Here is a 10,460-nt window from a genome sequence, read left to right on the forward strand (position 1 = left end):
AATCAAAACATAAAATGTCGAAATGGGAAAATCAAACCGAAAAGTCAAAAAAGTGGAAAATAGTAAAACTGAAACATCTGAAAATTGAGACATCGAAAAATCAAAAATTTTAAAAATTGAAAAATTCAGACATTGAAAAATTGAGAAATCGAAAAACGAAATCGAAAAGTTGAAAAATTGAAAAAACCGAAAACTGAAATATCGAAAAATCGAGGGATCGAAAATGAAAAATAGAAAAAAAAAATGAAAAATCGTAAAACTGAAACATCGGAAAATCGGGAAATCGAAAAGCTCAAAAATTGAAAAAACCCAAAACTGAAATATTGAAGAATTGAAAAACTGAAAAATAGAAAAGTCGAAAAATCAGGAAAAAGGGAAAATCGAAAAGTCTAAAAATTCAAAAATCGTAAAACTGAAACATCTGAAAATTGGGAAATCTAAAAATGAAAAGCTCGAGAAATCGAAAAATAAAAAATTTTTAAAATTGAAAAGTCGAAAAATCAAAAAATCGAAAATTGGAAAGATTGGAAAATCAAAACCTGAAAAATTGAGAAGTCGAAAAACCGAAACATTAAAAAGTCCAGAAATCAGGAAATGCGAAAATCGAAAAGTCAAACAACTGAAATATCGTAAACCCGAAATATTAGAAAATTGTAAAATTGAGATATCTAAAATCATTAAATGTAATTCAATTTTGATTTTTTTTTTCCAAAAATCTGAATGCCAAAGGTAAAAACTCGTACGTTATTTTATAAAAATTAAGTAACATTTATGGAGATAACCTTTTATTTTTTCGTACTTTAGAGGTCATAAAAACGTCGAGAGAACGATTAGAATTGTTACTTGTTTAAAATATTTCTTTGTTTAAAAAAAAAATTGAATTCGGGAGCTATCAATTATTAAAAGTTCAGAAATTTACATAAACTTGGGCGTAGGAACTTAAATGTACTTCGAAATTTTAACAGAATTTGTCAAGATTTTGCAGCTAAAAAAATTGTACAGTTTTTCAAAGCCACAATTTTTTTTGCTAATCTCAGTGTGAATGATCACACAAGCTTTTATCGACATCGTATTTAAAGTAAAATGGCGTTAATAAACTTTCAATAAACGCAAATCTAACGATCTAACTGTAAATATGTAATAAACGGCGAACTCTTGATACCAGTTTATATCACTTTGTACATAATAACGATCCTCTGATAAAAAAGAATCAACAAGAAACTTATCTTTGACAGGAGATTGTAAATAAAGCAGACCGGATGCTCGGAATTAATTATTCCTTTGAATATTGAAACCCATCGCGAATTGACAATGAAGCACTTTTAGCATCAGCCTGTCCTTAAAAAACAAAACCAGTGCTAGTAAAACTGCCATGTCGCAACGCGAAAAACAACAATTACGCCACGCACCACAACAAAAATTACGCGGTGTCATCAAAACGCGCTTGTGTAACGCCTTTGTGTTGTTTTAGAGCGCCCGGCGCTGATCGAGGGTTGGAAGGTGGAGAAGATCCAGGAGATCTACCTGGAGGCTCTGCGGGCGTACGTCGACAACCGAAGGCCGAAAGACAAGGCCGCCACGATATTCGCGAAGCTCCTGTCGGTGCTGACCGAGTTGCGGACTTTAGGCAACCAAAATTCGGAGATGTGCTTCTCGCTGAAGCTGAAAAACAAGAAGCTGCCGCCGTTCCTGGCGGAAATCTGGGACGTCGACCTGAAGACATAGTAGAGGCGACGTACCGACAGGTGGATGTTTGCTGCTGTTTGGAAAGCGAATAAATACGACTTAATAATGGCAGTGGATCGGCTCACCACCGAAAGTTGGCTGTGAAATATGTAAATTTTTTTATTATTATTATTATTATTAAACGAATGTTGGACGGCATCTAGAGAAAATGTTATTACTGAGCATAGATTTATTTAGATAATTACATAGTGAATATTACTCGATGAATCAAACTATTATGTAGATTTTATAAATGCCTGTATAAACTCTGCGACTTTTGTAAAACACTTTATCTTGGCAATTTGCTTACTTAATTGGTAAGACTGGACCGGACTGACTTAACAGAGGTGCCTTCACTTGAAATACGGATCATACGACTGAGGGCAGGTGCAAATTATGACAATTACAATGCCAGTAGAGTATAGGCCGACTGGAAAATGATCTGAAATTTTGAAAAAGTGCAATTTAATTTTATTTCAAATTTAAAAATGTAAAACGAAGCGTTAACGACTAAAGCACCAATCTACGGCGAAAGGAGGCAGAATTACTTCAAATCGTTATAACAAAGAAGCAGCCGTCCGCTATTAATTCAAAATAGTGAAACGTGAAGTGATTCGGATCTGACAGTGATCAGCGACGAGGACTCGTGCCATTTTATCCGGGCATCTGTCATACATACGTATAACCACACTATACAACAGACTATCCTGCCTTTACAAACTATTGATGTTTAACTCTTCAATGTGTAGTTGTAGCCTACTCATTTTTAAACTGTACTGTATAGTTTCTGCATTCGTGCTCTGCTGCTAGATGCGCTCGTAATTATACGACATATTTTTCATCAGTGTAGATAGAAAACATACATATTTTCATAAAAAAAAAAAAAACACAAGAGACAGATGTATTTTTGTTGGACACCGGGTTATTTCTTCGCGTGCGACATCTATATTGCCTTGCCACATATTCAAAGCACACGGTTTTTGTTCACGCCGGGAGTCAACCAACACCCAAATTGTTGATACTACTCGTCGTCGACGACGACACCCGAAAACCCAAGCACTTTCGAAAATCGTTCAGGTGCCATGAACGACCGTGAACCTGACACGCCCACCGCTCTTATTCTATTAATACGAGCTACTTCATCGACGGATTAAAAAAAGTTTGTTTAACGTGCTCGCTTTTATTGATTTTACGATCTTAAACAGATCGCCGGGAATATTTATTATTTTATTTTAAGCCCGGCGCGCATAAATCGCATTTATTCCGGGCTCTTACGGACAAGACAATGCCCCGTCGACAACCACAAAATATCCAATTGAGGTGATCTACAACGTATTTTATTTTAAATTTCCCGCGCTCGAGGTGACACAAAATGGATACGTCATTCGTTCGGAGCGACGAATAGCCTTGATAAAGCATTCGTTGTTACGGTTCAATGATTGTCAATCATAAACAATATTGATTTTTATTCATTATCATGATTAGAAATTCGTCAAGGACAAAGTTGTGTTACCTACCACGAACCAATCAATTTTCCTCGAGTGTGTCAATAAATAAACACTGAGGCTTTAATTCGTCATAAATTATACTAAATTGTGTTTATTGGTCGTTCATCGCACCAGGACCGACTCAAATTATAGTCAAAGACGTACTTTTTTTTTATAAAAATTTAAAACGCAGTGACGCTTTTCACGAAAGGTTAATGGCATCAGGTTTGACGTCAGAGGGTTGGATTCGATTGAAAGTCGCCACATTACTGTAATTTAGCCGTCAATGAAATTTGTTATTGGAACTTTGGCCAACTCTAAATCAAAATGTTTTGCGATTTTCGTAAGTCTCGAGGTGTCGATCGTGTAAGCGTGGTGTATTTGGAGTCCGTTAGGGGCAAAGTGCGTCGAGGTCCGCGAAGCGTACAAAAGTGAAAAAATTAATGGTACAAAGTTTTCAGGAAGTTCTCGTTATATTCTTACTTAACGGTTGGCTCCTTAGTTCTCACTGCCAACAGTGGCTCTGTCTCTCACTCATCCATCATGATATCACGTACGGTGTCTCACTCGATGTCTGCGTCCATGCAGTCTTTGTTTCGTCGTCGGATCAATTCAAATCAGGCACAAGTAATTTCTAATATGTATAACGTTGAGTCACTGCCAAATTTTTTGGACTGCCATTCACTCCAACTACGATAGATTTTTTCATATTCAATGTGTAGCGACTGCATGGATCCGTTACTGTGTACATGTCCGCGGCTAGCGCGGTTCGCGCCGCCGCCGCAAGGTGGCGCTCGCGTTGCGGCGGCTCGTGGTCTTGTAGCTTAAACTGTATTTCGATTTTGTTTGATTCAGTGTGTTGTTACATGACAAGTAGCATGGGAACACGGACCGGTGTGATTCTAGCTAGCAGATTAATTTGGACGACTCCGTCATCTCTCGGTTCGTAGCGAAGATTCATTAATTAGGAGAACTTAAGTATGTATGATAATTGTAAATAAACTGGTTTGAAATCAGGTTTCGAGATAAGTTGCGTCTTTTGTGTTGTTTCACTTCTTTTGTCCGAGCAGGACGCAAAGAAACTCGACCGTGCCTGCTTGCACACAGAAGAGTCCATTCCTACTACGAGTGAACTATATAATATTTAGACTTATTGAAACGTGCAATATGTACAAATTTTACTAATTTACTTTTTTTATATATCATTAATTAAGTACTGTATATCGAGATGATTACTATTAATAAAATACGTGTTACTTTTATACTGAGCATACTGAGTGGCAGTATTATACGTTTAAAACGGCAACCGTTCTGACGAATTGCCCAATTTTGTCAGTTAGGTTGAAGCAACCCCGAAAATTAAAAACGGTAGTTTGCTCGAAACAGCCATGTTCGTGCGGTGGCGCCGATCGACCACTCGATTCGTGGGCTAACGAATTTGAAGATTTTGAAGTTACCTTTCATTTTCATTCGATTTGGGACGATTCGAGTGCCCGGTCGTCTGCCACCGCTCCTGTTTTATTACTATTGAATTGACGAGTTATATTTAATATTTAATGTACAGATGACTATTTGTTGTTTTCGTTTCCTCTCATGACTGCTTCGAGCGTGGATGCCTTAAATCACAGTTGACCTGTAAATCGAGTGTTGTTCGAACAGTTCGATGAATATATTTTGTGCAGTAAACATTAAATTACTAGATAGTTTGAGTTTTATTTTTTACCCGATTTTAACACCTTCCTTTCGACGACAACACAAAAATCTACACCAATCCCGACTCGGAAATGTCGATGAAATATGGAATATGCAAGGATCTGATGAACCCCTACTTTGTTTTTTTTTTGTAGGTTGTAATTTTAAATAATGGGAATTTTAATTAAAAAGGCCTTCAGACTATAATAACGATGTTCATGATCTAATTAACCTCGGAATAAGTTAAATAATTCGTCAATGAACTTGCTCAGAAAGAAAAATCAGTTTTTAAGAAGTGAGTGACGTTTTTTTATAAACTGGAGACTCTGGTTAATCTTCATAAGTCCGTAGAATTAAATTTTATAACTTGTGTTTAAGTACTATTTGTTTACACACCGTTTTATTCTTCAATATTACCCTTTTCACGCTAAAGAAAGCTCGTTAACCTTGTAGTTAGTTAACGCGTAGATATTTACAGTGTCGGATTGAGGGCATGGGGGCCACCGGGAAATTGTTTTTTTTTTTTTTTTTAATTTATATATTTAAAGCAGGTAACTAGCTGGAAAAATATAGACAATTTCAATTTTTCAGTAAATGCGTAACTTCGACTGTTTATGTTTATTCTTCGACCGAATTCGATTAGTAGCACAAACATCAGCGATTAAAAGAAAAGAAAATTTTGTTGATTTTGTGTCCTCAACGCATAGGAAAGGACTGATTTGTTAATTCATACTCAATTTTTTTCCCAAAAACACTCATAAATTTGAAAAAGTGTAAGATGAAGTGTTTTTTTTTTTGTTTTTATAAAAATCTCAAGGTCAGCGGTTTCTATAATACGGATCCGCTGAAATCATGGTCAAAATCTTTAGAAGTCCACAACTTTTAAGAAAATAACGTTAAAAATGCGGCGAGATGTTAAAAAAATGCATAAAAAAAATTTCACGACAATTGACATATTTTATTTTATAAAAAACTGTAACTTCAATGTCAAAATTGGCCTATTTGCTTAAAACATGATAAAGTACCTTAAAATAGATGAAAAACAGGTAAAAAAGCTTAAATAGATGAAAAAAAAATGAGGGGTGAAGCTTAGCATACATATTTCAGTTGGCGATTTTGGAAAAACGGTAGCAATTTCCGAAGAAACGAAGCCGAAAATGACTTCTCTAATTTTCGGAAATTGTCAGAAGTGCCAAAACCAGTCTTATCTTATCAATACTAGCCCCGCCCACCCACCCACTATTTTTTTAGAGGATATGACATTGCCAAAATCAGTCTGATCACAGCAAGTACTAGCCCCACCCACCCACCCCTCTTCTCATTCTCACGACTAATTTTATTTCTGTTCAGTAGAAGATCATTCATTTCATTCAAATCAGATGAAACCAATCACTGAAAAGGAGACAGGGTGGGTGGGCGGGGCTAATAATGTTCCTTTGTTGAGTGGGAGTGGAACTTAATAATAGAATCTACGATCCGAAAATGTGAAAAAGCGCTAATCTTTAAAATAGCTGTATTTCAATTGGCGATTTTCGAAAAACTGTAGGAATTTTCAAAGAAATGAAAACGAAAATGACTTCTGGATATCGAAATGTACAAGAGAATGTCTTCACTAATTTTCGGAAATAGTTGAAAAATGATGGAAAATGTCAAAAGTGCCAAAATCAGTCTCATCTTATCAATATTAGCCCCGCCCGCCTACCCTCTGTTTTCTTTGAGGATATGTCATTTGCCAAAATCAGTCTTATCTTAGCAAGTACTAGCCCCACCCACCCACCCACCCCTCTTCTCATTCTAACGACTAATTTTATTTCTGTTCCGTATAAGATCATTAATTTCATCAAGATCAGATGAAATCGATCACTGAAAAGGAGACCGGGTGGGTGGGCGGGGCTAATTATTTTATTCTGTCGAGCGGGAGTAGAAATTAATAATAGAATCTAAGATGTGAAAAAAGTAAAAAAAAGTAATAATCTTTCAAATAGCTGTATTTTAATTGGCAATTTTCGAAAAACGCTAGGAGTCTTCGAAAGAACGAAGCCAGAAATGACTTGTGGATATCGAAATCTACAAGAAAATGTCTTCAACTAATTTTCGGAAATGGTTGAAAAATGGTGGAAAATGTCAAAAGTGCCAAAATTAGTCTTATCTTATCAATATTAGCCCCGCCCACCCACCCTCTGTTTTCTTGGAAGGTATATCATTTGCCAAAATCAGTCTTATCTTATCAAGTACTAGCCCCGCCCACCCGCCCTCTTCTCATTCTAACGACTAATTTTATTTCTCTTTAGTATAAGATCATTCATTTCATTCAAATCAGATGAAATCATTCACTGAAAAGGAGGCAGGGTGGGTGGGCGGGGCTAATTATATTAGTACTTGCTCTTTCTGTTTTTCGAATTTTTAATTGCTTTCTCGGTTTCTCAATTTCTCGATCTTTCCATTATTCGACCTCTCCATTTTTTAAATTTTCAATTTTTCCATTTACGGATTTTTCAATTTTTAATTTTTCCTTTGGACTATTTCAATTTTCAATTCTTCGACATTTCAGCATTAGGATTTTTCAATTTCGATTTTTTAAATGTTGCATTATTCGCTTTCTCGTTTTCTTCGTTGATTTTTCAATTTTTCGATTTCTTGAATTTTCCAGTCTTTCGATTTTACAATTTTTACATTACTAGCCCCGCCCACCCACCCTTTGTTTTCTTAGAGGATATGTCATTTGCCAAAATCATTAATTTCATTCAAATCAGATGAAACCAATCACAGAAAAGGAAACAGGGTGGGTGGGCGGGGCTAATAATGTTCCTCTATCGAGTGGGAGTGGAAATTAATAATAGAATCTACGATGTGAAAAATGTAAAAAATCGTTAATCTTTAAAATAGCTGTATTTCAGTTGGCGATTTTCGAAAAACTGTAGGAATTTTCAAAGAAATAAAAACGAAAATGACTTCTGGATATCGAAATGTACAAGAGAATGTCTTCACTAATTTTCGGAAATAGTTGAAAAATGGTGGAAAATGTCAAAAGTGCCAAAGTCAGTCTTATCTTATCAATACTAGCCCCGCCCACCCACCCTCTATTTTTTTAGAGGATATGATATTTGCCGAAATCAGTCTTATCTTAGCAAGTACTAGACCCGCCCGCCCACCCCTGTCTTCTCATTCTAACGACTATTTTTAATTCTGTTCCGTATAAGATCATTCATTTCATTCAGATCAGATGAAATCAATTCGTGAAAATGAGACAGGGTGGCTGGGCGGGGCTAATTATTATCTTCTGTCGAATGGGAGTGGAAATTAATAATAGAATCTAGGATGTAAAAAAGTAAAAAAACCGCTAATCTTTAAAATATGTGTATTTCAATTGACGATTTTCGAAAAACTGTAGGAATTTTCGAAGAAACGCAGCCGAAAATGACTTCTGGATATCGAAATGTACAAGAAAATGTCTTCAACTAATTTTCGGAAATGGTTGAAAAATGGTGCAAAATGTCAAAAGTGCCAAAATCAGTCTTATCTTATTAAGTACTAGCCCCGCCCACCCGCCCTCGTCTTCTCATTCTAACGACTAGTTTTATTTCTGTTCAGTATAAGATCATTCATTTCATTCAGATCAGATGAAATCGATCACTGAAAAAAAGACAGGGTGGGTGGGCGGGGCTAATTATATTAGTACTTGCTATTTCTGTTTTTGGAATTTTTAGTTGCTTTCTCGGTTTCTCAATTTCTCGATCTTTCCATTATTCGACCTCACCATTTTTAAAATTTTCAATTTTCGATTTACGGATTTTTCAATTTTTAATTTTTCCTTTGGACTATTTTAATTTTCAATTCCTCGACATTTCAGTTTTAAGATTTTTCAATTCATCTATTTTTCATTTTTTCGATCCTCCAATTAGGTATTTGATTTTTCAATTTGGATTTTTTAAATGTTGTGTTATTCGCTTTTTCGTTTTTTTCTTTGATTTTTCAAATTTTTGATTTTTCGATTTCCAGATTTTAAAATTGTTTAATACCTATTTTAATTGTTTTATTTTTCTTATTTCTGATTAATCGATATTTCGGATTGTCCATTTTTGAAATTAAAAAATTTTTGAATTTCGATTTTTTCAGTTTAAACATGTTATGAGGACATGTCATTTGCCAAAATCAGTCTTATCTTAGCAAGTACTAACCCCACCCACCCACCCGCCTTCTCATTCTAAGGACTAATTTTACTTCTGTTCAGGATAAGATCATTCATTTCATTCAAATCAGCTGAAATCAATCACTGAAAAGGAGACAGGGTGGGTGGGCGGGGCTAATTATTTTCTTCTGTCGAGTGGGAGTGGCAATTAATAATAGAATCTAGGATGTGAACAAAGTAAAAAAAGCGTAAATCTTTAAAATAGGTGTATTTCAATTGGCGATTTTCGAAAAACTGTAGCAATTTGAAAGAAATGAAAACCAAAATGACTTCTGGATATCGAAATGTACAAGAGAATGTCTTCAACTAATTTTCGGAAATAGTTGAAATATGGTGCAAAATGTCAAAAGTGCCAAAATCAGTCTTATCTTATCAATATTAGCCCCGCCCACCCACCCCTCTTCTCATTCTCACGACTAATTTTATTTCTGTTCAGTAGAAGATCATTCATTTCATTCAGATCAGATGAAATGAATCACTGAAAAGGAGACAGGGTGGGTGGGCGGGGCAAATTATATTAGTACTAGCAATTTCTGTTTTTCGAATTTTTAATTGCTTTCTCGGTTTGTCAATTTCTTGATCTTTCCATTTTGCGACGCCTCAATTTTTAAAATTTTCAATTTTTCGATTTTTCCTTTGGACTATTTCAATTTTCAATTCTTCGACATTTCAGTTTTAGGATTTTTCAATTTGGATTTTTTAAATGTTGCATTATTCGCTTTCTCGTTTTTTTGTTTGATTTTTCAATTTTTCGATTTCTTAAATTTTTCAGTCTTTCAATTTTACAATTTTTTGATTTCCTGATTTTAAAATTGTTTAATACCTGTTTCAATTTTTTTATTTTTCTTATTTCCGATTAATCGACATTTCGTATTGTCCATTTTTAAAATTTAAAAATTTTTGAATTTCGATTTTTTTCAATTTGAGCGTATTATGAGGACATGTCATTTGCCAAAATCAGCCTTATCTTAGCTAATACTAGCCCCACCCACCCACCCGTCTTCTCATTCCAACGACTAATTTTACTTTTGTTCAGGATAAGATGATTCATTTCATTTAGATCAGATGAAATTAATCACTGAAAAGGAGACAGGGTGGGTGGGCGGGGCTAATTATTTTCTTCTGTCAAGTGGGAGTGGAAATTAATAGAATCTAAGATGTGAAAAAAGTAAAAAAGAAACGCCAATCTTTAGAATAGCTGCATATCAATTGGCGATTTTCGAAAAACGGTAGGAATTTCCGAAAAAGGGAAGCGGAAAGTGACTTCTGGATATCAAAATGTACAAGTAAATGTCTTCAACTAATTTTCGGAAATGGTTGAAAAATCGTGGAAAATGTCAAAAGTGCCAAATAAGTCTTATCTTATC

General features: G+C 35.0%; 1 protein-coding gene across 4 annotated transcripts in view; it reads left to right on the plus strand.

Annotated features, from left to right (window-relative positions):
• Positions 1-4,915, plus strand: part of LOC135136509 (ecdysone receptor-like) — a 168,774-nt gene extending 163,859 nt beyond the window's left edge. For all 4 annotated transcript variants that reach the window (XM_064065831.1, XM_064065832.1, XM_064065833.1 and 1 more), the window contains one exon: positions 1,472-4,915. In XM_064065831.1, coding sequence (XP_063921901.1) covers positions 1,472-1,725 — 254 coding nt within the window. In that variant the 3' untranslated portion in view covers positions 1,726-4,915. The remainder of the gene's footprint in view (positions 1-1,471) is intronic.
• Positions 4,916-10,460: the final 5,545 nt, after the last annotated feature.

The sequence above is a fragment of the Zophobas morio genome, unplaced genomic scaffold (genome assembly GCF_036711695.1).
Source record: "Zophobas morio isolate AGI-343-1 ecotype UQ-CSIRO unplaced genomic scaffold, CSIRO_AGI_Zmor_V1 ptg000026l, whole genome shotgun sequence".
NCBI lineage: Eukaryota > Metazoa > Arthropoda > Insecta > Coleoptera > Tenebrionidae > Zophobas > Zophobas morio.